General features: G+C 35.8%; 1 protein-coding gene across 3 annotated transcripts in view; it reads left to right on the top strand.

Moving 5' to 3' along the window:
* The window catches only part of ATAD2 (ATPase family AAA domain containing 2), an 83,697-nt gene that overhangs the window by 34,006 nt on the left and 22,055 nt on the right, over positions 1-27,636 (top strand). For all 3 annotated transcript variants that reach the window (XM_074201582.1, XM_074201581.1, XM_074201583.1), the window contains exons 12-21: positions 5,504-5,678; positions 6,055-6,143; positions 8,424-8,583; positions 9,535-9,625; positions 10,114-10,428; positions 11,360-11,492; positions 12,287-12,473; positions 13,145-13,330; positions 26,890-27,025; positions 27,264-27,460. In XM_074201582.1, coding sequence (XP_074057683.1) covers positions 5,504-5,678; positions 6,055-6,143; positions 8,424-8,583; positions 9,535-9,625; positions 10,114-10,428; positions 11,360-11,492; positions 12,287-12,473; positions 13,145-13,330; positions 26,890-27,025; positions 27,264-27,460 — 1,669 coding nt within the window. The remainder of the gene's footprint in view (positions 1-5,503; positions 5,679-6,054; positions 6,144-8,423; positions 8,584-9,534; positions 9,626-10,113; positions 10,429-11,359; positions 11,493-12,286; positions 12,474-13,144; positions 13,331-26,889; positions 27,026-27,263; positions 27,461-27,636) is intronic.

Raw genomic sequence — 27,636 nt, 5'->3', positions numbered from 1 at the left:
GGAGAAAATTTAGCTTTGATGTGCTTATATTTTTAGTCTTTATGGGCTTAAAATCCCTTGTTCTGCTTGAGCCTGCTTAACATTGCCAATTGCTCTCAAAACTTCCAGCCTACAGAAACTGTTATCTCAAGGGAGAGGAGCATGCTACATCTTGCCTTGTTTTCTGGGTGGCTTTGGCAGCTCATTGTGGGAGAAAGGAAGGACTTGGACTAGATTGTCTCTAATGCTTGTCACTTCTAGACCTTGGGGTCACAAGTAGCTTTCTTGTTCATATTCCCCAGATCCTGAATGTTTTGTTCTTTTCTTGTTGTTTTGTATTCTTGCTGACTCCCAAGTTTTCTCTATAATGTCCCATTTTCTCTTCCCTAGAAAGCTCAGCCTATTCCAGAATTTCACACACTGGAAGTACCCTTTGCCTTCCCTACCCCATCCATCTGTCTCCCTAGTAATTCTTTTGAGAATTTCCATTTTTAAGGGAGAGTCTTAGACAAGTCAGATGTTCTTTCCCTTCCAGGCTGCACTCTTGATTTTCTTCAGCTCTTTTACACTGTGCTGGCAGCCCCTTGGGGTCAGAACCATCACTTTGCTTATACTTTTATGGCCTTGGCTCAAAGTTGGTGTTTAATAAATGTTTGTTGATTTCGCTATCTTGATGCATTGCTGACTGATAACTAAACACGGGCAGCTAGGGTGCACAATAGATAGTATGTTGGACCTGAAATAGGGAAGAGACCTGAATTCAAATCCAGCCTCAGACTCTGGGCAACTTAACCCTATTTGCCTTGGTGTCCTCATCTGAAAAATGAGCTGGAGAAGGAAATCACTCTAGTATCTTGACCAAGAAAACTCCAGTTGGGGTTTATAGGAGTCAGATATGATTGCACAACAAAATACATTGAGTTTGCAAAGCCATTAAAACGCCGAAATATTTCTTAGACCAACTACTTCTATCCATACCTACCCTATATTATACTTGTATTTTGGGTTTGTTTGTTTGTTTTGGTACTCAGTTGCAAAATTTACATTATTCTCCTCTTAAATTTAATCTTACTTTTAATGTACTCAGATATGTCATTCAGTATGTTAGCCATCCCTACTACCTCTGTGTTATAATAGTGAACATTTCCAATAGCACTTGGAGGTTTGCAAATGTTTCATTTCACAACAACTCTGGGAGGTAGGTGCTATTATTATCTCCATGTTGCTGATGAGTAAACTAAGGCAGAAAGCAATTATATTGACTACCAAGTTATAAGCATATCCCATCTGTGCCTTTCTTAAGTCTTTGATAAAACTGTTAGATGGCATAAAATCAAACACAAATCCATGGGATGCCACAATGGAGTTCTTATGACTAGTTGACATTGAACCATTAATTATACTTTGAATATGGCCAACTAGTCAGTAATGAATCTGTCATAATTGTCTAATCCATTTTATTTTTACCTTTCCCTATCAGAAGACTAAGAGATTCTGAATTAGATGCTTTACTAAAATCAAAATAGAGTTCCCCTCATCTATTAGTTTGTATTGCTATCATAAAGGAAATGAGATTCCTCTGGCATGACTGGTTACTTGAAAAAAAAATTTTAAGGCTCAGCCATTTATTTGCAGTGGCCATGTCACTTTTTTAAACAGTATATTAAAAAGTTTGAAAATCTGTGCAATCTGAAGCAGATATTTTTAGTTTAAAATTGAATTTTGCCCCTACTCTCTTCTAATTTGTGCTTTTTTTTTTTTGCATTACCAAAATGATAGTACTATCTCACATAACTTTCTATACTTCATTGCTATGGATGTGCTTTGTGTCTTATGTAATTGGTTTTTATCCTTTAGGACAGCTTAATTGTAATATGTAAATGTATAGTTCTGCAAAGCTTCACAGCATATATCCAGTTGGTTATTTATCATTCCTTAAAATTACAGAGATGAAATAATAATAAAGAATAAGTATTCCCTACAATAAAACATCCTTGTAAAGATTAAAACATTGGGGGGGGCGGAGCCAAGATGGCGACATGAAGGGATCGAGTCTTAGGAGCTCTCTGATAAAAACTCATAAACTAAGGACTCTAAACTTTCGAGAGTCAGAACCCACAAAGGGACCCAGTGAGGCAGTTCTCCTACTCAAGGTAACCTGGAGAAGAGCAGAAGGGCTCTGCTCCCCCCGGGGCTGGAGGGGCGCCCGCCAGAGGGGTGGCCCGCCAGAGCCAAAGAACTTCAGCCTCCCGGAGGCAGCCCCAGGGTGCTGGGAGCCAAGGCTCACAGCAACGGGGGAGTCTCCTGAGCTGCACCCCAAGGAGCACCAGGCACAAAGTGGGGGAACAGTGGGGGACCTCTGCCAGAGTGAGCACATGGAGCCCAGCCCTCAGGGCACACAGCCAGCAGCCTGGTCTTTTGGCAGCCTAGACCCAGAAACAGAAGCAGGTGGAGCTAATAAGGAAGAGCCCCCAGGGCATGAGCCCATTGAGCTGAGGGAGGGGAGTGAAGAGAGACTGCAGAGCTCTGTCCTCTGCCCCTGGAACAGGACTCTGGAGCTCTGACCACTTTCAGATCCTGATCGCAGTCTAGGGCCCCCCCCCACCTCAGCCCCGTGGCAGAGGGGGGCGCTTATGGTCATTCATAGACGAGGAGGGAGGACAGAACCTCACACACTGAGACCCTTGTGGGAATGTCCCAAAAGCTCAGGAAGCACCCCCAAAAAACAGGCTTAGGCTGGGAAAATGAACAAACAAATAAACAAGAGGAAGACCATTGAGAAATATTTTGCAAATGAGCCCAAGAAGGATCAAAATACTCAGTCTGAAGATGAGGAAGCACAAGCTCCTGCATCTAAAGACTCCAAGAAAAACAGAAATTGGGCTCAGGCTATGATAAAGCTCAAAAAAGACTTTGAAAATCAAATGAGGGAGTTAGAAGAAAAACTGGGCAAAGAAAGGAGAGAGATGCAGGAAAAACATGAAAATGAAGTCAGCAGCTTAGTCAAGGAAATTCAAAAAAATGCTGAAGAAAATAGCATGCTAAAAAACAGCTTAGGTCAAATGGATAAAACAGTTCAAAAAGTTATGGAGGAGAAGAATGCTTTAAAAAGCAAAATTGGCCAGATGGAAAAAGAGATAAGAAAACTCTGAGGAGAATAAATCCTTCAGATAAAGAATAGAATTCAGGGAGATTGATGAATTTACCAGAAATCAGGAATCAATACTTCAAAACCCAAACAAATGAAAAATTAGAAGAAAATGTGAAATATCTCATTGAAAAAACAACTGATATGGAAAACAGACTTAGGAAAGATAATTTGAAAATTATTGGAATACCTGAAAGTCATGATCAGGAAAAGAGCCTTGACATCATTTTCGAAGAATTACTACAGGAAAATTGCCCTGATATTCTAGAAGCAGAGGGCAAAATAGAAATGGAGAGAATCCACCGATCCCCTCGAGAAAGAGATCCCAAAAAACCAACCCCTAGGAATATTACAGCCAAGTTTCAGAACTCCCAAGTCAAAGAGAAAATATTACATGCAGCCAGAATCACACAGGACTTAACAGCAACTACACTGGAAGCTCGTAGGGCTTGGAATACAATATACCGGAAGGCAAAAGAACTTAGAATGCAGCCAAGAATGAACTACCTAGCAAGGCTGAATGTCCTCTTCCAGGGAAAAAGATGGACTTTCAATGAACCAGGGGAATTTCAAATGTTCCTGCTGAAAAGGCCAGAGCTGAACAGAAGGTTTGATCTTCAGATACAGGACTCAGGTGAAGCATGGAGATCGGAGGAGAAGGGGGAAATAAGAGGGACTTAATGAGGATGAACTGCATGTATAGAAAAATGATACTGATAATATTCATATGAACCATCTCAGTTAATAGAGCCAGGTAGAGGGAGCTTTTATAGTTGAAGCACAGGAGAAAGCTGAATTCAAAGATAAAATGTGGTGTAAAAATGGAGTCAGTAAGAAAAAAAGGGAAATGGAATGGGAGAAAGAAAAAGGAGAGGGGGAATAGTCCAAGCTATTTCACATAATAAGATTTTTTTTTTATTACAATGAGATATTGCAATGATATGGAAGGGGGGGAGGCAAGGGGGAATGAGGGAACCTTTGCTCTCATCAGAGATGGCTAGGAGAAGAAACAGCAAATATACTCAATGGGGTATAGACAACTGGAGTAAGAAGGAGGGGGGAGCAGGGGGAAGGGGTGGGGATGTGAATAAAGGAGGAGAGGATGGACCATGGGGGGACAGTGGTCAGGTATAACACATTTTCTTTTTTTACTTCTTGCAAGGGGCTGGGATTGAATGGCCTGCCCAGGACCATAGGGGCAGGTGGATTCTGGGCCTAAGGGGTGGTATGGGGGCTCGGGGCTTCTTGGCCCCAGGACCAGGGATCTGTCTGCTGCGCCACTCAGCAACCCTACAGCAGAGTCAGAGTGAAAGGAGAGAGAAAATAGAGTACATGGTAGTGGAGAAATAAGAAAGAAGGGAGTTGCGATCAGCAATGGCAACATTGGAAAAATATGGAATTAACTTTTGTGATGGACTTATCATAAAGAATGTGATCCACTCACGACAGAGTTGATGGTGTTGGAACAAAGACTGAAACACATTTTTTACTATTATTATTATTTGGGGGAGGGTGCAGGGCAAGTGGGGCTGGGTGGCCTGCCTGGGGCCACATAGCAGGGTGATCTTTGGGTGTCTGGGGCCGGTTTCCGACCCAGGTGCTCCTGGCTCAAGGGCCAATGTTCTGTCTGCCACCCAGCCACCCCTACTATTATTACTATTTTATTTTATTTTGGCTCTTTTGGGTTTTTGCAGGGCAGTGGGGATCGGGTGGCTTGCATGTCACGTGGCTGGGTGATTGTTGGGGTTTATGAGGCTGGATATGGGCTTGGATGCTCGTGGCTCCAGGGCTGTTGCTTCATCCATTGCACCACCTGGCCATACCTACAATTATTACTATTATTTTTTAAAAATTTTTATTAATGTAAAGAAAAACATTTGTACAAAATGAGAATAAAAAATAAATTTAAAAAAAGACTAAAACATTGACTTATAAACTTATAAAGCTTGCATGTAATGCAGTGAATGCTCAGTACTGTTGAATTATAATTCTTTGATTATTTGCTTATTAAATAAATTCATGAAATATGTCACCATTTTACACCTTCAATTTCTGGTTTGTCTTGACATTTATATGACAAGTATACTAGGTATCAAGTGGATAGAGCACTGGCCTTGAATTCAGGACAGGAGTTAAAATATGACTTCAGACACTTTCCACGTCCTAGCTGTTTGACCTTGGGCAAGGCACTTAACCCTGATTGCCGCACATCCAGGGCCATTTCCAGTCATCCTGGCCACTGGACTCAACGGCTCTCGAGGAGAAAGGCCAGTGACATAGTATAGCTCCCTCTCACTCATATGCTTGTCATGGCATCACCTCCCTAATGTCATGGTCTTCTTTGAAAATGGACAAACATTTTTTTCTATTTTACAGGGGTTGTTTGTTCTATGGCCCTCCTGGAACCGGAAAGACTCTTGTTGCCCGAGCACTTGCCAATGAATGCAGTCAAGGTGATAAAAGGGTAGCCTTTTTTATGAGGAAAGGTGCTGACTGTTTGAGTAAATGGGTAGGGGAATCTGAACGACAACTACGTTTGTTATTTGATCAGGTAAGAAAATTAGATTCATTTATACCCAGTACTGTATACATCTTGGGGATGGGGAGGAACTTTCACACTGTTTTTGAAACTGGATAAATATTCAGTAGAGTACATTAATATTTGAATGAATCTAATAGAAGCTTTTTGGCTTTTTACATGAAAACAAATATCAATGATGAATTTTGCATATAAATTTGAATTTTAAGTATCTATAATTCATTACTTAGAAATTTAGTCATCATTTACCAAAACTAAGTTGAATTTGATTTTTATGATTATGCACAGCTAAATTGAAACTACAGCAGAAATTTGACTAAAATGAAGATCTAATTTATATGTTCCTTATATTTGTGGTAACAACAATAGTACTTAATTTGCCTTTTAGGCTTATCAAATGCGTCCTTCAATTATTTTCTTTGATGAAATTGATGGTTTGGCTCCTGTTAGATCAAGCAGACAAGATCAGATTCACAGGTAAGATTTTTATATGACTAATTTTCTACAATCAACCTTTCTGTACCAGTGTCTGCATTAGCCTTCTACAGGTGAGGTGATGCCTGATGTATTCCATCAATTCTCGTCTTATTTGATTGCTGCATTCTTAGTTAGTTGATGTCCAAAGGCTTATTCATCTGGTATACTCTTCTGACCTTACCATTTTCATGCAAATTAGTCTTTGTACTTTTACTACTTTTTTAATTATTCTAAGCCCGAACAGTAATACAAAGAGTTTTTACATATAAATAGCAGAATTTAAAAGAAGATTCCAAATGAAACTGAATTTCTTTTTTATACATCCTTTTTAATTGTACACATTCACAGTAAATCCTAATTACTTTACAGATTCCTTGCTTGTCTAATCTCTTCTGAATTACCTTCTGTTCTTTTTTTTTTTTGCATTAAAAAAATTGCTATGACCTTTTTTTGGCATCAGTTTTCCTACTCAAGTTCTTCCAATTAAAAATTAAGAAAATGAAACAAAGAAAACCCTTTAATAAGTAAGTGTTATCAAGCAAAACAAACCCCACAGTGTGGTCTTGTCCAAAAATATGTCTCTTTCTGCACTTTGTTGTCCATATTTCTGTCAGGAGGGAGGTAACACTATGCTTCACCACAGCCCAATTAGAAATAAAATTGGTCATTGTAGTGACTACAGTTCTTGAATTTTTTTAAAGATATCTTTTTTCTTTACAATACCATTTTAATAGAAATTGTTCTTCTGATTCTACTTCTTTCATTTTACCCAAAATTTCAGGCATCTTATCTTTAGTCATTTTTTAAAACACAATATGTTATAACTATATAACATTTTGCATTCATGTACCAGTTTTTTTTTCCTCCATTCCTTCATTGGTTTAAATAGTAATCTAAGGAACCTTTTTCTCTTTTAAGTTCTTTTCTCTTTGCATTTTAATCTTTCCAAACATCCTGTTTATTTTGCATTTATTTGATTTTTCCTTGATAGTGTTTTACTCTTAACATTTTTCCTGCTCATTCTTCGAGGTGTATATCTATTATTTTACCCCAATTATGACACAAAAACAAGTTCCACTCCCTTTCTCATTTCTACACTATTGTGTTTGTCTTTTTTCCTTCCCTTTTCTTTCCATTTATAACCTCAGAAAAGCATTCTATCTTCACAGAATTTGTTTTTCATGTTTAATTTCCTGATACCTTTTGAAAGCAGTTATTTCATTTTCACCTATTTCTATATAAGCACTGCATCATCATAAGCTCCTTGAAATTACTTAAATAAAATTGTCTTTCTAGGTTTCTGTGGATTATTTGAATTTCAGTAATCCTACTCAACTCTGCTATTTTCCTCAAGTATATTTGAAATTTTTTATACCCTGTAGAATTATGCTTGACTTACCTGGCTAAATTATTTTTGGTTGAAAATCTATGTCTTTTCTGTTAAGTGATATTGTATGCTAAGATTCCATTTATAGTAGGAGCTTCCAATTCTTAAGCAATCCTTAATATAGTTACTAAATACCTGAACTGCTTCAGAGTGCTTGTATTTTTTATTTTTTTTGGCAAGGCAATGGAATTAAGAGACTTGTCCAAGGTCACACAACTAGGTAATTATTGTCTAAGGCCAGATTTGAACTTGGATTCTCCTGACTCCCAGGCCGGTTCTCTATCCACTGTGCTACCTAGCTACCCCTGTATTTTTTATTTATTTATTTATTTATTTTTTGCTTTTGGCTGTGACATTTCTGTGACTTTGGGGATTTTTTTTACAAGATGAATGGATTCTTATTACCTTTACATTGTCATTTGATCTTAATGAGCAGTTTTATGATTTCTTGAAGTGTAATGTGTAATTTTTAATTATGATTTTCAGAGGCCAGTGATTCTTAAGTTCTTTCTTTAACTTGTTTTCTGATCAGTTTAAGTGATTTGCCAGCTATCACACTGCTGATAATTGGCAGAGTCAGAACTAGATCCCAGCATTCCTTCCTGCCAGTCAATTGCTCTTTAATTATTATAGATATTTAGCATTTGCTTTTTACTGTGGATTAATTCACTGAAAAATTCTACAGAGAGCTGTAGAGTAAAATTCATTTATTTAAATGCATAGTAAAGTGATTAATTTTCAAATGGATCACCTTGATTAAAAATGTTACTCTTAATAGAAAGGAAAGAAGGATAAGAAAGTTTTTTTAGATAAAATGTCATCCTACTTTAATAAATTACTCCACTTTTACTGAACCAAAGTTTTTGGATCTCTTTTTGTCTCTCTGTTTTTAGTTCCATCGTTTCTACTTTACTAGCACTTATGGATGGATTGGATAGCAGAGGAGAAATTGTTGTAATTGGGGCTACCAATAGATTGGATTCTATAGATCCTGCTTTACGAAGACCTGGCAGATTTGACAGAGAATTCCTTTTTAACTTACCTGATAAAGATGTAAGGACTTAACATTTAATTTCATTTCATTTTAGGAAATTTTTTTTCTATAGAACATGAAGTTACAGCACCTAGACAAATTCCTTCCACCTTCCAAATAATTTGCACATGCACAAACGCCCATGTGTAATATATACCTGGAAAATAGAGACTGACTCTAGTATAACATGGTTTTCCAGATAATATATAATGTAATAATTTTAATATTTGCAAGTTCAAGTTAAGAGCAAGGGATTGAGTGAGTATGGTAAGTGTTGTGCTAGGAATCAAGAAAGACTTAGGTGTTCAGATCTATGCTATCATCTTTGTGAGTATGTTGTCTTTGAAATTCTCAGAACTCCTGACAAATCCTAAGTTACATGTGATTGATTGATCTGCCCTGATAGGAGTTTTAAGTTTGATTTGGAATATATTCTTGGTTTTAGCCATTTAATAACTATTTCATAAACGTAGTCTTCAAACCCAGCAAACCATTTTAAAATACTTCTCTATTGCATGGAGACGAAGCAAATCATTCTTGAATAAATGATTAAAAACTAATGCACTCTTAAAAATAATTTAATAATGTTACTTTATCTTTGTTCAAGTGACAGCTACTATATTACTATCGTTTTAAAGTGAAAATCAGTTTCTTAAATTCTGATAGATTAAATTTCTTTTAATATAAATATTGAAAGTATGAATTAATAGAAAATTCATTAATACAAATTAAAGATGGGGGAGGGCTGGTGTAATAACAGTTGTTTTGAAAATATTAACTACAAATAGTACCTAAAACCTCCCTTTTCTCTCCTTAATTCATTTCTTCACTTTAACCATCAGTTAGCTTTTTTTGTTTAAAGAATCCATTCTAAAAGTCCAGTATAAAATGTCTAGCCATTAAAAACATTTTTGGAAAAGTGATATTGTTCTTAAATTTTTTTTAAGTGTTTTTTTTGTTTGTTTTTTTAGGCACGAAAAGAAATTCTAAAGATTCACACAAGAGATTGGAATCCCAAGCCTTTGGATGTATTTCTTGAAGAACTTGCAGAAAAATGTGTTGGTAAACGTTTTTTTTAAGGAGTACTAAAATATTTAAAAATTTACAATGTACAGTTGGATTTTTTTTATTTTTAAGGTCAAATTTATAACTGATATTGGAGATTTCTTTGTATTTCTTATTTACCCTTTAGTTTTTGCCATTTCCCTCTTGCCCAAGACTTGAATATAATATAGATAATACATATAAGGTTTGTGAGAAGGCATCCTCAAATGATTTATTACTTTTTTCTTTTTCTTGCCAACATTGGCTCTCGTATCACTCTACTTGAATACATCTACTGTACTTTATTGGATGTTACTTAACTTCATTTGTAAAATGAAGGATTGATCCTAGTTCCTTTTGGCTCTGAGTCAAAATCTCTGTTCACAATGTCTATATCACCTTTCATCTGGAAGAATTGGTAGATTCTTTTTGCGTAAAGTTCATTACTACAATATTATTGTACTATTTTAAGATTTATTCTCTTTTTATAACTTATTTTTAAATAGGATATTGTGGTGCAGATATCAAGTCCATTTGTTCTGAAGCTGCTCTATGTGCTCTACGTAGACGTTACCCTCAGATATATACAAGTAGTGAGAAACTACAGTTGGATCTATCATCAATTAATATCTCAGCTAAGGATTTTGTAGTAGCTATGCAAAAGATAATACCAGCTTCTCAAAGGGCTGTGACGTCACCAGGACAAGCACTGTCTGCTATTGTGAAACCTCTCCTTGAAAGCACTGTTCATAAGATTTTAGGGGCCATACAAAGAGTGTTTCCACATGCAGAACTTGGAACAAATAAAGGACCAAAATCAGGTATAAAATCTTAAATAAACGAGTGTCTTAGTATCATTTGAAGGTTTTTGAGTCTATATCTTATGAAGATTGGTTGAAGAAAATGAAGGTGCTTAGTTTAGAGAAGATTCAGAACAGATAATGAAATGATAAGAGCTGTTCTATGGAAGAAGGATTAGGCTTTTGTTTATCTTTAGAAAGTAATGGGAAGAAGTTTACAGAGAAGCAAATTTAGAATGCTTTAGGAGGGGTGGCTAGGTGGCCTAGTGGATAAAGCACCGGCCTTGGAGTCAGGAGTACCTGGGTTCAAATCCGGTCTCAGACACTTAATAATTACATAGCTGTGTGGCCTTGGGCAAGCCACTTAACCCCATTTGCCTTGCAAAAACCTAAAAAAAAAAAGAAAGAATGCTTTAGGAGGTAGTAGGTTTCCCTTAATTGTAGTTCTTTAAGCAGATGCTGTGGGTGTCCCTTTATTATGTGGTTATGTTAGAAAATGCTTTAGAGAAGGATTAAACTGGGTGTCCACTAAAGTTAATTTCTTTCAATTTTAAAAATATTTGTAAACGTGACACTTTTTAAGGATAAAACTTATCCTAGTCTATCAATTGTGACATATTTTCATGATCATTTGTCATCTGTTGACTTCATAAAAACTAGGGGTTTTCTCCCTTGAAAGTTTCCTAGGAATCCTCCCACTTCTCATGCGTAAACTCATTTTGCAAATTGCAATGCAGTCTAAATCTGAAGTCAGTAAACTAGCCAGCAGGCTATAATACCTGTTTTTACTTGCCTGTACCTAAGAATGTTTTTGCATTTTAAATATAATACAATTTTACCTTAAAATATAAAATTTCACCTTAGTTCAGTTAAGTTTTCTGCCTTATATACAATCTTGAAATTTACCCAGTGAAGTCATAACTAATGTGAGATGGGATGTTTTGTTTTGTAGATGTCCCTGGCCCTCTACTAGAAAGTGACTTAGCATATAGTGATGATGAAGTTCTCTCGGTATATGAAAATGGACTTTCTCAGAAATCCTTCAGTAAAACAAAAGAAAATATTAATTTCCTTCATCTCAATAGGTATGCTTTTTATGTATTTTAAGGATACACTTATCACTGAGACTCCATTGAAACCAAAGGGTAAATGGTAAGGCAGCCTTAGGAGCACCTAATACATTTTAAACAAACATTTCCCTTTGTGGCTAGGTTTGAATGAATTTACTTGTATTTGTGTTTATGCAAATTGGTTTATCATCTATCTGTCCTGTTCACTTCATACTGCTCTTTAGCTTGTGTTAGGAAATGTGTTCAATTACGTTGTCAATATTCATACGGTAACACATATTATTGTTATTAGATTTCTATATAGATTAGTTTGCTTTTTAAAAGTTGTATGCCGGGGAGGCTGGGTGGTTTAGTGGATAAAGCACTGGCCCTGGAGTCAGGAGTACCTGGGTTCAAATCTGGTCTCAGACACTTAATAATTACCTAGCTGTGTGGCCTTGGGCAGGCCACTTAACCCCATTGCCTAGCAAAAAAAAAAAAAAGTTATGTGCCAGGGGTGGCTAGGTGGTGCAGTGGATAGAGCACTGGCCCTGGAGTTCAAATCTGGCCTCAGACACTTAATAATTGCCTAGCTGTGTGGCCTTAGACAAACCACTTAACCCCATTGCCTTGCAAAAACTTAAAAAAACCCTAAAAGTTATGTGCCAAAGAAATTGAAAAAAATAATAGTATAGCGATGTTATTTGTTAAGGTGGGTTAAGTTAAACCTTGGAATTATAAATGTTCAAACATGAGTAATTGGGGATGGGGTTATCATTTTAGAACATTTACTGAAAAACTTTTTTAATGTACATTCACTGTCATTTTAGAAATGCTTATCACCAGCCTACATCTTTTCGACCAAGAATCTTGATAGTAGGAGAGCCAGGATTTGGGCAGAGTTCTCATTTGGCACCTGCTGTGATTCATGCTTTGGAAAAATTTACAGTATATACCTTGGATCTTCCTGTTCTTTTTGGAGTCAGTACCACATCACCTGAGGAAACATGTGCCCAGGTAGTTCAGTGTTAACTAAAAGATAAGTGTTATGTTTAAAGTAATATCTTGCAGGAAAAAATTAGAACATCTCAATCTTTGATATAATGAGGAACTAAGAGGTATAGTGAATAAAATGTTGGATCTGAATGCTAATTCTAACTTTGACACTTTATACCTAAATGACCCTGGGCAAGTTACTTATCTTTCAGCCTTAGTTTCCTCTTTTGTAAAGTGTAGATAATAGTAGCACTTCACACATAGTTATTAAAAAGATGAAATGAAATGACATAAGTGCTTTGTGAAACAAAGGATTCTATAGATACTAGCTACAATTATAATGAATAGATTTTTTTCTTTTTAATTTCCATCTTTGGATCAGAGTTTTAAAAAAAGCAAGCTGTTAAAGCTAACCTTGATTTATTATTATAGAAGAATTTTTATAACTAATTGAATAAGAAGGCTTTAATAGGAATAATTTTTCCTTAAAATTTCCTATCAAATTAATTACTCACTTGACAAGAGTTGAAGACATATAATGACTTGACACAGAACTTATGGTTACTTGTGAATAAATTGCAAGAAACTTCTTTAAAATTAAGATTTTTATAATTCATGGGTTTTTCTGGAAAGTTAAGCACACTTCAGATATTGTTGCCTTCCATAACTAAACATAATTTTTCTCCTTTTAGGTGATCCGTGAAGCCAAGAGAACAGCCCCAAGTATAGTATATGTTCCTCATATCCACTTGTGGTGGGAAACAGTTGGATTAACACTTAAAGCTACTTTTACCACATTATTACAGAATATCCCTTCATTTGCTCCAGTTTTACTGCTTGCAACTTCAGATGTACAACATACTGCTCTTCCAGAAGAGGTACATTTTTGGGGAAGGGTTGGGAGGCATACTGTCTGTCTTCAGACCACTTTTTAAGTACAAGATAAATACAAAAGGGTCTTTAGTCCGAATAAACTTTCATTTCGTTCTTCTAGTACTATCCTAGAGTTTAACTAAGTTAAGCATTTCATGATCCCATCTTACAAATGATACTACATTATAATTAAATTCCCCTTTGATGGCTTGTAAAAAATGACAAATCTGATGTTAAGTGTCCAAAACATCATGACTTGAAAATTGGATTTTTTTTTTTTTTCAGGAAACATTTTTTATTTTTCCCCTACTCCCCAGAGTGCCTGGACCAATTTACAGTTCTACCAGTAGTGTAGTGTGTGAATGTGCTTATATCCTCATAGCCCTCCTCATATTTGTCAGGTTGGGTGGTGTTTTTTTTTTGTTTTTTTTTTTTTTTTTTTGGTCTTCAGAATTGCTTAAATTTGCATTTCTCTAATTACTGGTGGTTTTTAGCATTGTGCTTTTCTTTTTTTATTCATCCTTATAAGAATCCAAAGATAAGGGCCGCTAGGTGGCGCAGTGGATAGAGCACCTGTCCTGGAGTCAGGAGTACCTGAGTTCAAATCTTACTTCAGACACTTAATAATTACCTAGCTGTGTGGCCTCAGGCAAGCCACTTAACCCCATTGCCTTGCAAAAAACCAAGAATCCAAAGATAAGGGTCTTGGAGGAATCTTCTTTATGTTACTTTTATCAGATGAAGAAGCTATATTCAATTCAAGAAACATTTGCAGTTTTTCTGATTTCTAAGTACAAATGTAAATCTCTATAGATATAGCTCTGTCCTATTTCTGCTTACAGTTTGTCAAGAAATATAAACTTTATGCCTTAGAAGATGACTTAATAGTGTAGACCTTAGTCTATTGCAATGAACAGGACTTACAGGGGTATAGAATACTCTCACAGCAGTAGGAATAGAAAAAAAACTGGGCTAAATGCTATAGATGTTGCAGAGGTGGGATTGACCAGGACTTGACAACTGTTTAGATGTGGAGTAAATCAGATAGTCAAGTATTTCTTAAGGTGGCAGCTAGTTGGTGGAGCGAATAGATCATTTGTCCTGGTGTTAAGAGGATCTGCCTTCCAATCTAGCCTCAGGCATTTGATACTTACTAGTTGTGTGACCTTGGGCAAGTCACAACCCCATTGCTTTGTATAACAAAAGTATTAAGTATTTGCTCTGTCAGGTGCAAATTAGGTCTCACAGTCTTATGGGGCAACTGTATAAACAAGTTATGGATGGAATAAATTGGAGAAGATCAACAGACGGAAGCCAATAATATGAAGGGGATTCTGCAAAGACTTGTCAAGGCTAGATTGGATTTTGGGACCCCACCTCTTCTTTGACAAATGAGGCACATAGAGATGACATAATTTGCCACATTCTTACAAATAATAGAAAAGCCTGAGTTTTAACTTGTATCCTCTGACTTTATTTACTGTACTCTTTGTTATTTTAAAATGTTTGATTTTTGACTATTTTCTGCTTGAAGTATTAACCAGTATATGTATTCAGGTAGAATTATCCAGTAGGCCATTGGGAAGGGGATGGGAAAGGGAAGAAGGGAAGGAACAACCACAGAAGTAACATGATAGCCAAGAGAGATTGGTATTGTGTAAGTAAAAGAAGTAGCAGATAGTCTGTAGTGAAGACAAGTTTCATAGATAAGGACTTGAATCTGATAAATATTTCAAGACATGGATTTCAGTACAGTGACTGATAGAGGTTGGAGAATAAATGAGCAATGAGAAAATGAAACTACATGGGGTGGCTAGTTGGCGCAGTGGATAACGCACTGGCCCTAGAGTCCAGGAGTACCTGGGTTCAAATCCGGCCTCAGACACTTAATAATTACCTAGCTGTGTGGCCTTGGGCAAGCCACTTAACCCCATTTGTCTTGCAAAAACCTAAAAAAGGAAAAAAGAAAATGAAATTATTGAATATAGACTAGAATACTCCTTTATAGTATGCCAGAATCAAGAGAGGAGAAAATAGCTTGAGATGTTGGTATGACCAAAATACATTTTTTTAAAGATAGTGGCGTCCTGAACATGGATGAACTGGATACCTTCTCCTTGAGGAAGAATATATCATTAGGAAGAATATATCATTAGAGAGGGAAGTGCTGATAATTTAAAAAAAGAAGAATGGGAATAATCAGTTGAGCAAAATCTTGAGCAAACTTAAAAGGTAATGGAGCCAAGAGCACAGTGACATTGTAAGCATGTGTTATCCAGCAAGTTCAGTTTTAAGGCATTAAAACTTAATCTTACTCTGAACCGTTGTGCTATTCAAGATTAAAAACTACACTAAGACTGTTTTTTTACTCATTTAAGGCAGTAGGATTAAGTACTTGCCCAAGTTCACCCAGCTAGGCAGTTATTGTCTGAGGCTGTATTTGAACTCCTGTCCTCCTTGATTCCAGGGTCAGTGCTCATTCCACTGTGCAACTCAGCTGCCCCTACTAAAACTTTTCACAAACCTTGTATATAAGAGACAACAGCCTAAAAGATTTTTAAAATGAGGAGAAAGACAGAAGTTATATAATGGTAAAGATAACCAAAGCTTTCTGAACAGAATGTCCTAGAAAACTGGAACGTACCAGAGGAAGAACATGAAATTAGTGAAACAAAACGAGAGAAATAATAGAAGAATTACCAGACGATTTAAAATCCATGATCAGAAAAAGTCATGGGTGCTGTTCTTAAAACCAGAGGCCAAAGTAAAAATAGAAAGCATTTAATGGTCATTTTCTGGAAGAAACTGCAAAAAACAAACTCTCAGGAATGTCCTAAAGAGCTTCCAGGACAAAGGGAAAAAAATGTTCCAAGTAGCCAAAAAGGAGTTCAAGTAGGAAGGACCTACAAAGATAAGGATTACACAAAAGAAGCTTCTTTTGAAGTAAGAGTTTGGAAATGAAGGTTTATAACTCAAAAAATAATCTGGCCAGCAAAACTGAATATAATCCTGGGATCAGGTGAGAAATAGGTCTTTAATAGAATAGATATTTTTCTAAGCTCTCCTAATGAAAAGGCCAGAACTGAGTAGACTTTTGGAAGTGGAAATATAGGCACCAAGAGAAATATTGGGTGATGGGGTAGATGTGAATTGTTTAACTGGAATCTATAATATGTAGAGATGTTAACATGGGGATAAGAAGCATGGTTTCTTAGAAATCTATTATCCAGGGGCGGCTAGGTGGCGCAGTGGATAACGCACTGGCCCTGGAGTCCAGGAGTACCTGGGTTCAAATCTGGCCTCAGACACTTAATAATTACCTAGCTGTGTGGCCTTGGGCAAGCCACTTAACCCCATTTGCCTTGCAAAAAACCTAAAAAAAAATCTATTATCCTTTTCAAGGTGGGTTTTTTTTGTGTTTTTTTTGTGTGTTTTTTTTTTTTTGGCAAAGCAATGGGGTTAAGTGGCTTGCCCAAGGCCACACATCTAGGTAATTATTATGTGTCTGAGGTCGGATTTGAACTCAGGTACTCCTGACTCCAGGGCCAGTGCTCTATCCACTGTGCCACCTAGCTGATCCAAAAATCTATTATCTTTAAGGGTCCTAGAGTAAAGTAAAAATGAGAGAATACCTTTGGGTGGTTTGTTTCTGTTTTAATGATCTTAGGAGAACACAAAATGAGTAAAGTGGGTATTATATGAGGGGGGGGATCACTGTCATAAAAGCATTCCCATGAACCTTATTTTCATCAGAAAGGAAAATTGAATATAATTACAAACACAGAGAAATATAGAATGGAAAGATAAAGAAGGATCTAAGGGAGGCAGGGGATATTTGGATGAGGAATATGAAGGAAAGTTTAAAAGTAAAAGAAATATAAAAAGCTGGCATTGTGGGCCAGGTAGGACAAAAGAGGTGTGATAGAACTAATAGTCTATTGCTAAGAGCACCAAATGTAAGTCACAGTTTTTCTCGTCACCTTATTTGTTAATAAGGAGCAAAGAGGAGAAAATACACGAAGGTGGGAAGGAGATATGCAATCATAACTGAATGGACTCAACTCACCATTAAAATAAAAGGGGAACAGAATGGATTAGAAAGTTGAATCGATAATATGTTGATTTTATTAAAATACATTTATGTCATCAGTTGCCCTTGTCAGAGAGCTATCTCATATGCCAAATAGTAATTTATATAAAGAGAAAACTCAACGCAATTGAAAAACTCCTTAAATGTGCAAATTTTAATACCGGTGGACTTTCCTCTTTGATGAAGGAATAATTCTCTTACATCTTTTCATTTGAGTCTTGTTGAATGTTTATAGTTGTTGCATTCAGTTTTTATTTTTTTGGTGTGTACTGTTCTTTCCATTTATGTGTAGTTACTGCATAAATTATTTTTTTGGTTATGCTTACTTTACTTTGCATCAGTTTATACAAATTTTTCCAAGGGTTGGAAGAGAACAAGTGATTTATAGGAAAAACAAAACATGTATAGCTGGAATAGGATTATATAGTCAAAACTGAAAGTAAAAAGGAGATAAGTAAGGTTTATAGTGGTTTTGAATTTTGTCGTTCAATCATTTTTCAAATGTATCTGATTTTGTGTGTGTGTGTGTGACCCTACATGGGATTTTGTTGGCAAGGATACTGAAATGTTTGCCATTTTTTTCTCCAACTCGTTTTATAGATGAGGAAACTGAGGCAAATGGGGTTAAGTTCCCAGGGTCACCCAACTAGTAAGTGTCAAAGGCAAAATTTGAACTCATGTAGATGAGTCTTCCTCAGTCCATGCCCAGCACTTTCTACTCTGCCACTAGTTGATGAATTTAGAGAATAATTAGCAGTGAAGAAACTGGAGTGGTAGTGGCATGATTTACTATCATTTTAGAAAGAACCAAGGGAGAGATGAACAAAGAAAATTGTGATTAGAAGTAGAATTTCAACATTTTGAATCATAAAAGGTAAAATTTTAGTGGGAATGTAAGATGAAGTTTTTGATCATCATTATATGTAGCTGAGGTACAATAAAGGTCACATGAGTAGAGCATAGGAATTTAGATTATAATGGTCAGAACTTTTGAAAGCTGATAACATTTATGAGCCTAATTTAATATGCTATGGCACAATACTACATAGTCATTGCCATCTATTTAGAAGCAGAAAAAAGTACTAAGAATAAGATTAAAAGAACTGCACAAGATTATTGTTATTTTTAACAAGTGGAAATTATATGCATTTTTGAAGCAAGATGCAAAATTAAAACCATAATTGTGCAGTGATGTGTGTGTGTGTGTGTGTGTGTGTAAGAAGCTCTTTTCTAATAAGTTATAAAGCTTTGGAATTTATTTCCATAAACCTTATTTTAGCATCTTTATAATTTTACCCTAATCATTTCAAAACCAAAAAGCTTTAAATTATATTTATTCTTATACTAACTACATTGATAATTAAATAGTGACTATCATTAGCTTGGTGAAATTGTATAAGGCTGACCCTTGGCTTTATTAAATATTTAGATTCCTTGTTTCTCCCTTTATTATTATTATTATTATTATTATTATTATTTCAACTTTTTACTGCTCATTAGTATACCTACACTATACATTTTTATTTTATTTTTAAATTTTTACCCCAGCTACATGCAAAAGGAAGTTTCAACATTTACTTCCAAAATCTTAAGTTTCAAATTTTCTCCCTTCCCTACCCCCATTGAAAAAGCAAGTAGTACCTTATTATAAGGTGAAAAATATTTTCTTTTTAATATCTTGGTAAGAAAGCATATTGAGATTTAAAGATTAAATTTGCAAATTGTACTATTTCACATAGGTATATGACTCTGAAAACCAAATGATTGAGAATACAGGGAATGTCTGTTATGATTTTTTTCTTAATCTGCTTTGATTTTTTTTTTTTTCCCTTAAGCTGTAAGCCCCATGGGCTTGTGCTAATTCTTACAGTTGGTGTTAGGGCTTCAAAAAACAATTTTATTTTTAAGACAGCTGGTAATGAAATGTGTCAATGCTGAATTATTTTTTTTAATTCATTAGGAAACTACTGGTCTAGTCATGAATAAAAATCTTTTTTCATCTCAAAATAGTGTTTCAAATTTACATAGTTAAGATTTTTCAAAGCACTTTACATATGTTATCTCATTTTATCACAAAATGACATTAATTAGATTTTATATTCTTTGATTCAGTAGAAAACTGTATAATAACTTATAGCTTAATGCTAGAAAATAATATAATTTGAAGAGCTTTATTAAATGTAAGTATAAAATTTAATTTTTTAATTAAATTTCTTTTTCAATGAGTAAAAATCTATTTTTTTCCTCCCTCCTCACTCCCATTAAAAGAGAGAAGTAAAACTCCTGTTGGAAATACATACAATCAAGCAAAATAAATAACTTTTTGTACCTGAATCTTTTATTTTTATCAAAAAGTGGTTAGCAAATTATTTCCTCATTAGACCTCTAGAATGGTATTTAGTCATTATGCTGATTAGTATTCCAAAATATTTCAGAGTTGTTTGACTTTGTAGTACTGTTGTCTTTATGTAAATTATTCTTCTACTTCATTTTTTATCAATTCATACAATTTTTCTCTGGTTTCTCTAAAACTACCCCCTTCCTCAATTTGTGTTACACAGTAGAATTGTATCAGATAATGCATATACTGTAATCTGTTCACAGTCATTCCTTAATTGATAAATTTCCAATTTTTTGCTACCACAAGAAGAGCTCTAACTATCTTGTATTTCCTTGTTTTTTTTCCTTTGAACTAATCCTTCCCTTAACCTGCGCTCTAATACCATTTTTCCCCCTTTCCTCCTATTCTTCTGTTCAGTAAAATACATTTCTGCATATCCATCTCTGAGAATGTATGTTGTTTCTTCTTCATTTTTATAGACTTTATTACTTGCCAATTCCCAATATATAAAGTAAATTATGTTAAATCTCCCTTTTTCCTCTGCTCACTCCTTTCCATTCTTCTTTTAAGATTATTGAGATATAACAGAACTACTCTGGGTCCTTCTAACAAATTAGACTACTTTTGTGACTCCTAATGATAATAGGGTTCAAAAGAAGCCACATGTATTATCTCCCAGTCTTAGCATTTAAGTATATTTAGTCTCTTAGGATTGTTGATTCATTTAGTTCTCTTAACACCTTTGTTGATACTTTCAATTTTCCACATAGATGAAGTCTTGGAAATCCTGTTTCTTTGAAGGTCCATTTCCCTGTTTGATTATATTCAGTTTTGAAACTTGTTATTTTTGGTGATAAAACTCTATCCTTTGTCTTTTGGAGTGGCATACTACTAGCTTCCCATTCCTTTATAGTCATGGCCGCCAAATCATGTATGATCCCGACTGTGACTGTGACTTCTTGTTAACTGAATTCTTTCTGCGTATCTGCAATATTTGACTGGAAAGTCTAGATTTTGCCTAAAATGTTTCTGGATATTAAGATTTTTTTTTTATTTTCACTTTGCCCTCTAGGGTTTTTTGTTGTTGGGTTTTTTTTTAGGGTTTTTTTTTTTTTGGCAAGGAAAATGGGGATTAAGTGGCTTGCCCAAGGCCACATAGCTAGGTAATTATTAAGTGTCTGAGACCAGATTTGAACCCAGGTACTCCTGACTCCAGGTCCTGTGTTTTATCCACTGCGCCACCTAGCCGCCCCCTGCCCTCTAATTTTTTAAGAGGTTTGTGCAGTTTTGTGATTTCTTGGAATTTGGTATCTAGACTTTTTCTCTTTTAATCATGTCTTTTAGATAGTCCTATGATCCTTAAATTTACTCTTCTTGATCTCTGTTGTATTTTATATGAAATACTTTTTATAAAATCCTAATATAGTTAATTTAACAAATTATTATTGAATACTTATTACATAAATACTTTGGAGGAAGCACAGTATTTCTAATAAGTATATATATCTGCCCTGCCAACTGCCAGATCCCTACCATCCTACAAGATAACCTTTTATGAAATCTTTACTTAACAATATTGCTTCCTTTTCTTCAGTGACTTCCTATTGTTTGTTTGTTTATTTGCAAGGCAATAGGGTTAAGTGGCTTGCCCAAGACCACATAGTTCCGTAACTATTAAGTGTCTGAGGTCGGATTTGAACTCGGGTACTTCTGACTCCAGGACCAGTGCTCTATCCACTGTGCCACCTATAGCCGCCCCACTTTAGTGACTCTCTAAAGGAAAAGAGACCTGGAGAAGTAGCCACTCTGAGTTTCTTCTAGCTAAAAAGTCTCCCTTTGCTCCGGGACCTCTCCCCAGCCTTCACCTGGATACATACCTTTCCCCGGTCTTCAGACGTCACAGACCCTCCTTTGGGGAAGGAGGGCAATAACTGGACAGAGCACCCGGTTGCAGTCTAACAAGAAGGTCTTTATTGCTTACATTGCAGCGAAAAATGGCTCTCCTCTTCCCCAGTCCCATCCCTTTTATAGTCCTCTGCTCCTCCCCCCAGCTCTTCCCCTGTTCCTCCCTCATGGGCGGAGCCACTCCTGTTACTGGGGGGCTCCCAGCACCCATGTGGGCGGGTTCACACCCCTGGGCGTCTCCTAGCCCATAGGTGGCCAAGGTCCAGAGCTGGGTCCATGACATTCCTTATTAAGGCTGTTCTTCAGAAGAAACTTGGACTAAAAAACTCCTTAAAATACAAATAATTAGGATAACTATACTAGCTATCAATTGTGATAACTTTTTAGAAGTGTGCTAGAAGGAGGTATTCTGTTTCCTGAGCAGAAAATACAGAAAGTAGCCATTACCTTCTGCAGGCATAATTTCATTTGTAAGAATAGCTGAATTTGTATTTATATTCTAAACCAAACTATTAGTACCCTACAGTATAATATAAATACAGCCAAATTTTAAAACTTCTGGAATTATGTACTCTATGTCATTAAGATTAATTTTAAATTTCACTTGTGCCATTTAACTGCCAGTATGAGCTCTGGAAAGTTTCTCTTCTTTGTTTCTTAGTGACCTAATCCAAGGGGATTAGATCCTTCTACATCTTTAAATCCTTTGATCCTGTGACTGTCAAAGAATGCTTGTGAAATCTCTGGTGCCAAATTATAGTTCTTTTCTTTTAAATTATAATTTAATTTTCATATTTAACATCCATGCCTATAATTTGAACTTGAATGAATCTATGATCTTGGCAATGTGAGTATTCTTCCTATGTCTTGCAAAAGATTCAGTTTTCTCATCATGTATAACTCTTTATCTTCCCCTAAATCCTCTCCAGAAGATCACTCATCATACTAGGGAAATTTCTTTAATTCTTTTATCATCATTCTTTTTCCCCCTGCCCCACAACTTAAAATTATTTCATTGGTGGTCTTATTCATTTTTCACAACCACAAAAAAATAGAAACCCTGGCAATAAATTGATATATTGGTTAGGTCTGAAAATGTGTTAATGTGTCATTTTTCTTGCATCCATCCCAGCATTTGTCATTTTCCTTTTCTGTCATATTAGCCAATCTAATCCATATACGTTAAGTATCTCAGCATTTCTTTAATTTGCATTTCTTGTCTGGCTTTACTGTTCTCCCTTCCATCATCCACCTACTCGCCCCCTTTTTCTTATCCTTTTCACCCTCCTATTTTCCTGTAAGGTAAGATAGATTTCTATAGCCAATTGAGTGGGTAGGTTATACCTCTGAGCCAATTCTGATGAGAGTAAGGTTCGCTCACTTCCCCTCATTTTCCCCCTACTTGTACTTCTAACAGCTTTTTCTTGACTGTGGGGTTTTTTTTTTTTTTAAGACAAATGGGGTTAAGTGGCTTGCCCAAGGCCACACAGCTAGGTAATTATTAAGTGCATGAGACTAGATTTGAACCCAAGTACTCCTGACTTCAAGGCTGGTGCTTTATTCACTACACCTAGCTGCCCTTGACTGTTTTATATGAAATAATTTACCCTATTTTATTTACCCCTTTCTCCCAATGCATTCTTATCTGATTTGTTAATTTTATGTTTTTAGATATCCCATCATATTCAACTCACCCCATGCCCTTCTCTCTCTCTCTCTCTCTCTCTCTATATATATATATATATAATATATACACACACACACACACACACACACACACACACACACACACACAAACATACTTCTAACTGCCCTAATAATGTAGTTCACATGAGTTATGAACATTACTTTCCCATGTAGAATATTTTACCTTTTTAATGCTTCACTTGAGTCATATTTGAAGATCAAATTTTCTGTCCAGCTCTGATCTTTTCATCAGGAAACTTTGAAAGTCCCCAGTATCCTTAAATGTCTCTCTTTTTTCCTGATATAATAGTCTCAATTTTGCTGAGTGTTTGATTCGTGGTTGTAATCTTTTGCTTTTCAGAATAACATATTCCAAGTCCTACAGTCCTTTAATGTAGAAGCTGATAAATTTTGTGTTATCCTGACTGTGACTCCACAATTGTTGAATTGTTCCTTTCTGGCTGCTTTCTGGGAACTCTGAAATTGGACTGTAATATTCCTGGGAGTTTTTATTTTGGGATCATTTTTCAGGTGGTGATCAGTGGATCCTTTGAATTTTTATTTTGACCTCTAATTCTAGAATGTCAGGATAGTTTTTCTTGATAATTTTTTAAAAGGTGATGTCTAGGATTTTTCTTTATTGTAGCGTTCAGGTAGTTGAATAATTTTAAAATTTTCTTCTGGATCTATTTTCCAGGTCAGTTGTTTTTCCAGTGAGATTTTCTTTTGATTTGTTTTATCGTTTCTTGATTTCTCATAAAGTTAATAGCTTCCATTTACTCAAGGAATTATTTTCTTTAGTGAACTTTTGTACTTCCTCTTCCATTTGGTCAAGTCTACTTTTTAAGGGTTTTTTAATTCAGTGTCCTTTTTTTATTTTATCTTTTTAAGGCAGTGGGGTTAAGTGACTTGCCCAAGGCCACACGGCTAGGTTATTTTTAAGTATCTGAGGCCAACTTTGAACTCAGGTCCTCCTGACTCCAGGGCAGATGTTCTATCCACTGCACCACCTAGCTGCCCCCAAATTCAGTGGATTCTTGACTCTTTTTTCCATTTGACCTAGTTCAGGGGTGGCTAGGTGGTGCAGTGGATAAAGCACCAGCCCTGGAGTCAGGAGTACCTGGGTTCAAATCCGGTCTCAGATACTTAATAATTACCTAGCCCTGTGGCCTTGGGCAAGCCACTTAACCCCGTTTGCCTTGCAAAAACCTAAAAAAAAAAAAATTGACCTAGTTCCCAGACCAATTCATATTTTTGGGGGGAGGCTTTGGATGTAACAGCTTTGACTTAATCATCTTCTGATTATACATTTTGACTTTCTTGTCACTGTCATACCTTTCTGTGATCAGATTTTTTTTTCTGTTTGCTTATTTTTGTAATCTATGACTTGAATTTAATTCTTTTTTTAAAAGTAGAACTGCTTTTAAGGTGGAGGTTGCACAGTGTCAAGCTACAGGAGATTTTTGCAGCAGTTTTCAGATTTTTTTTGTTTTCAGGTCATAGGGACCTACAAATTTTCAGTTCTTCCACAGTGGTATGATCTATGATCTAGTGTTGACCACTCTTCTAGTCTGAGTCACATTCTTTTCTATCCTGCAGTTCTGAGGAGGCAGTAAGCTCTGGTTGTGCTCTTGTTCTTTTTGGGAGACTGAGAGTTCCACAAACAACTGCTACTGATTCTCAGGAGCTTCCTAGGCCTGCTACTGGTTTGCTATGGCTGGGAATGTATTGTTGTGGCCTGCTCTGGACTGTGCTCCACTCTCACTAAGTGTGACCAACCTTTTCTACTAACCTTCTAAGTTGACATGAGCTGGAACATCGGTTTAGTCTTCTTTTGTGGTTTCTGCCACTTTAGAATTTTTTTAATGTCAGTATTCAAAATTATTTGGAAAGTTCATGGGAGACCTTAGGGAATCTGTGCTTTTTTCTTCCACTATCTTGGCTTTTCTCCTCTATGTAATTTTCTGTTGCCTTCTGTAGTATACTTGTTTGAATTTCTTCTAAAATTTTTATATTCAGTACTGTCTTTTAGTGATCCAGAAGAATTTTAAAATTCTAAAGGTAGACTTTTGTTCCCATGGAAAACATGGAAGCTTTTAATTTACTGAAGGCAATCCCACTCACTCTCTTCCCATTAAATTCTTTGGTAGGTGTTTTGTCTATTTATTCCATCTCCCTGGGTTTTAAACACATTGATAAGTGAACTCTTAAATTTTCCATTCAGTAATTGTAATAAACTGGGCCTGTATGCATTTTTCATCCCCCTTTTTTGCTGTGTGGAGTAATGAAATCAAATTCTATTAGGTAATTACAAATCTTTTCCAGAATGTAAGAAATAGTAGCATTTGGAAGCCTTCACTTCCTTTCCCAACTTGTGTGCCAGATCTCTGTTTTGAACCATCAAATAGAGAAGCCCTCTAACTTGATAAAGTTGCAGAAATAAGCACCATTGTTTAGAGGAGGGATTTCTACCTCTTGGAGAACTGCATCTGTCAGTAGTTGTTGGAAATATGACTCCATTTGGTTTGTTGTGGTACAGTATTGAAAGTAGAGGAAAACGTAGAAATAGCAAGATTTTGCTGCTGATTAAATTTGGGAGAAGAAAACCAAAATGAAACATGGATATTCAAATGGGCAATGATAGTGACAAAGGGAAGTCAGAAGGAGGAACATATGGTTAGCAGCAAAAAAAAATTGCTTAGTTTGGGAATGTTGCATTTCAGGTGCTTATAGAACACTTATGTTTAGATGACGGTATAGTAGGTCAAGCCTCCTAAGAAAGATTAAGACTGGGTTAGGAGAGATATTTATTCTGTTACCCAATTTCTATCATTTTGGGCAGCCAAAAAAGATGTTTGACCTCTTCAGAATTTTTATGTAATTAAAATTTTTATTTTAAAAGGTTGTTAATCTATACTGCAAGGGCTAAGCTATCACTTAATGTAAATATTATTTCCTTTTACTGCATGCTAAAATGCACTGTCACTGACTGTAATTCTTAGATTTGTGGGTCACAGTTTTCCTGTTCTATTGAATGATCAGTTAAATAAATTAGTCCTGACTACTTCTATAAATGAGTGTAGATTTTATCATAGGAACAGTATATTTTGGGGGCGGTTTTTTGGGGTTTCTGGGGGGGGTTTTAGGTTTTTGCAAGGCAAACGGGGTTAAGTGGCTTTCCCAAGGCCACACGGCTAGGTAATTATTAAGTGTCTGAGACCAGATTTGAACCCAGGTACTCCTGACTCCAGGGCTGGTGCTTTATCTGCTATGCCACCTAGCCGACCCTGGAACAGTATATTTTGGAAACCTGAATATGAGGTAAAGATTTACTCAGGTTCAGCTACCTCCTCAGGCACATAACAGTTCTGTGAACCTACACCAGTCTTTTAATTGCTGAACCTTGGTTTCCATATCTGATAGAAAGGATAATAATAACACCCATTTTAGTATTTAAAAGCACCCTTTAAACCTTGAAGCTCTATAGAAATAAGAGTTTATACTGTCTTTGTTTTACAAAAAATACTTCTGAATTCCTTTAGGTACAAGAATTATTTATAAGCGATTACGGGGAGGTTTTCAATGTCCAGTTACCTGGTGGTGAAGAAAGAACAAAATTTTTTGAGGATTTAATTTTGAATCAGGCTGCTAAGCCTCCTGCATCCAAAAAAAAAGCAGGTTAGTTTCTTCCCTACAATTTAATTAAATATAGAGAAATTCTGGATAGGGATGATCCTCAAGCAAATGAAAGTATCAGTATGTTCTAAAATTAATAGCATTTTTATCCCATATCAGATTTAAACTGTGACTGTATACATAAATTTTGTTACATATAAGTTTCTGGCTCTTGGTTTATAATTTAATGTAGGAATTGAGAAGCAAAGATGATTTTCTAAAATACTTGGTTCTTTTGAAGTTTTACAGGCACTTGAGGTTCTACCAGTAGCTCCACCACCTGAACCAAAGCCCCTGACCGCAGAGGAAGTGAAAAGACTTGAAGAGCAAGAGGAGGATACATTTCGTGAACTTAGAATTTTCCTAAGAAATGTTACTCATAGACTCGCTATTGATAAACGCTTTAGAGTATTTACCAAACCCGTTGATCCCGATGAGGTAATTGAGTTTTAGTTCAACAGATGTAGAAATGTTGACATGCTATTCAGACATTTTGGATTCTGGATCCCTGAGCATGAGCTTATGTGATAAAAAACTGTCTGGCTTTGTATCTGGTTTTTATACACAATATACATAAATATGCATATATTTTCATTATATATACGCATATATAT

The sequence above is a fragment of the Macrotis lagotis genome, chromosome X, assembly GCF_037893015.1.
Source record: "Macrotis lagotis isolate mMagLag1 chromosome X, bilby.v1.9.chrom.fasta, whole genome shotgun sequence".
Lineage (NCBI taxonomy): Eukaryota > Metazoa > Chordata > Mammalia > Peramelemorphia > Peramelidae > Macrotis > Macrotis lagotis.
The sequence above is the reverse complement of the archived record's forward strand: the minus strand, read 5'-3'. Positions and strand labels throughout refer to the sequence as shown.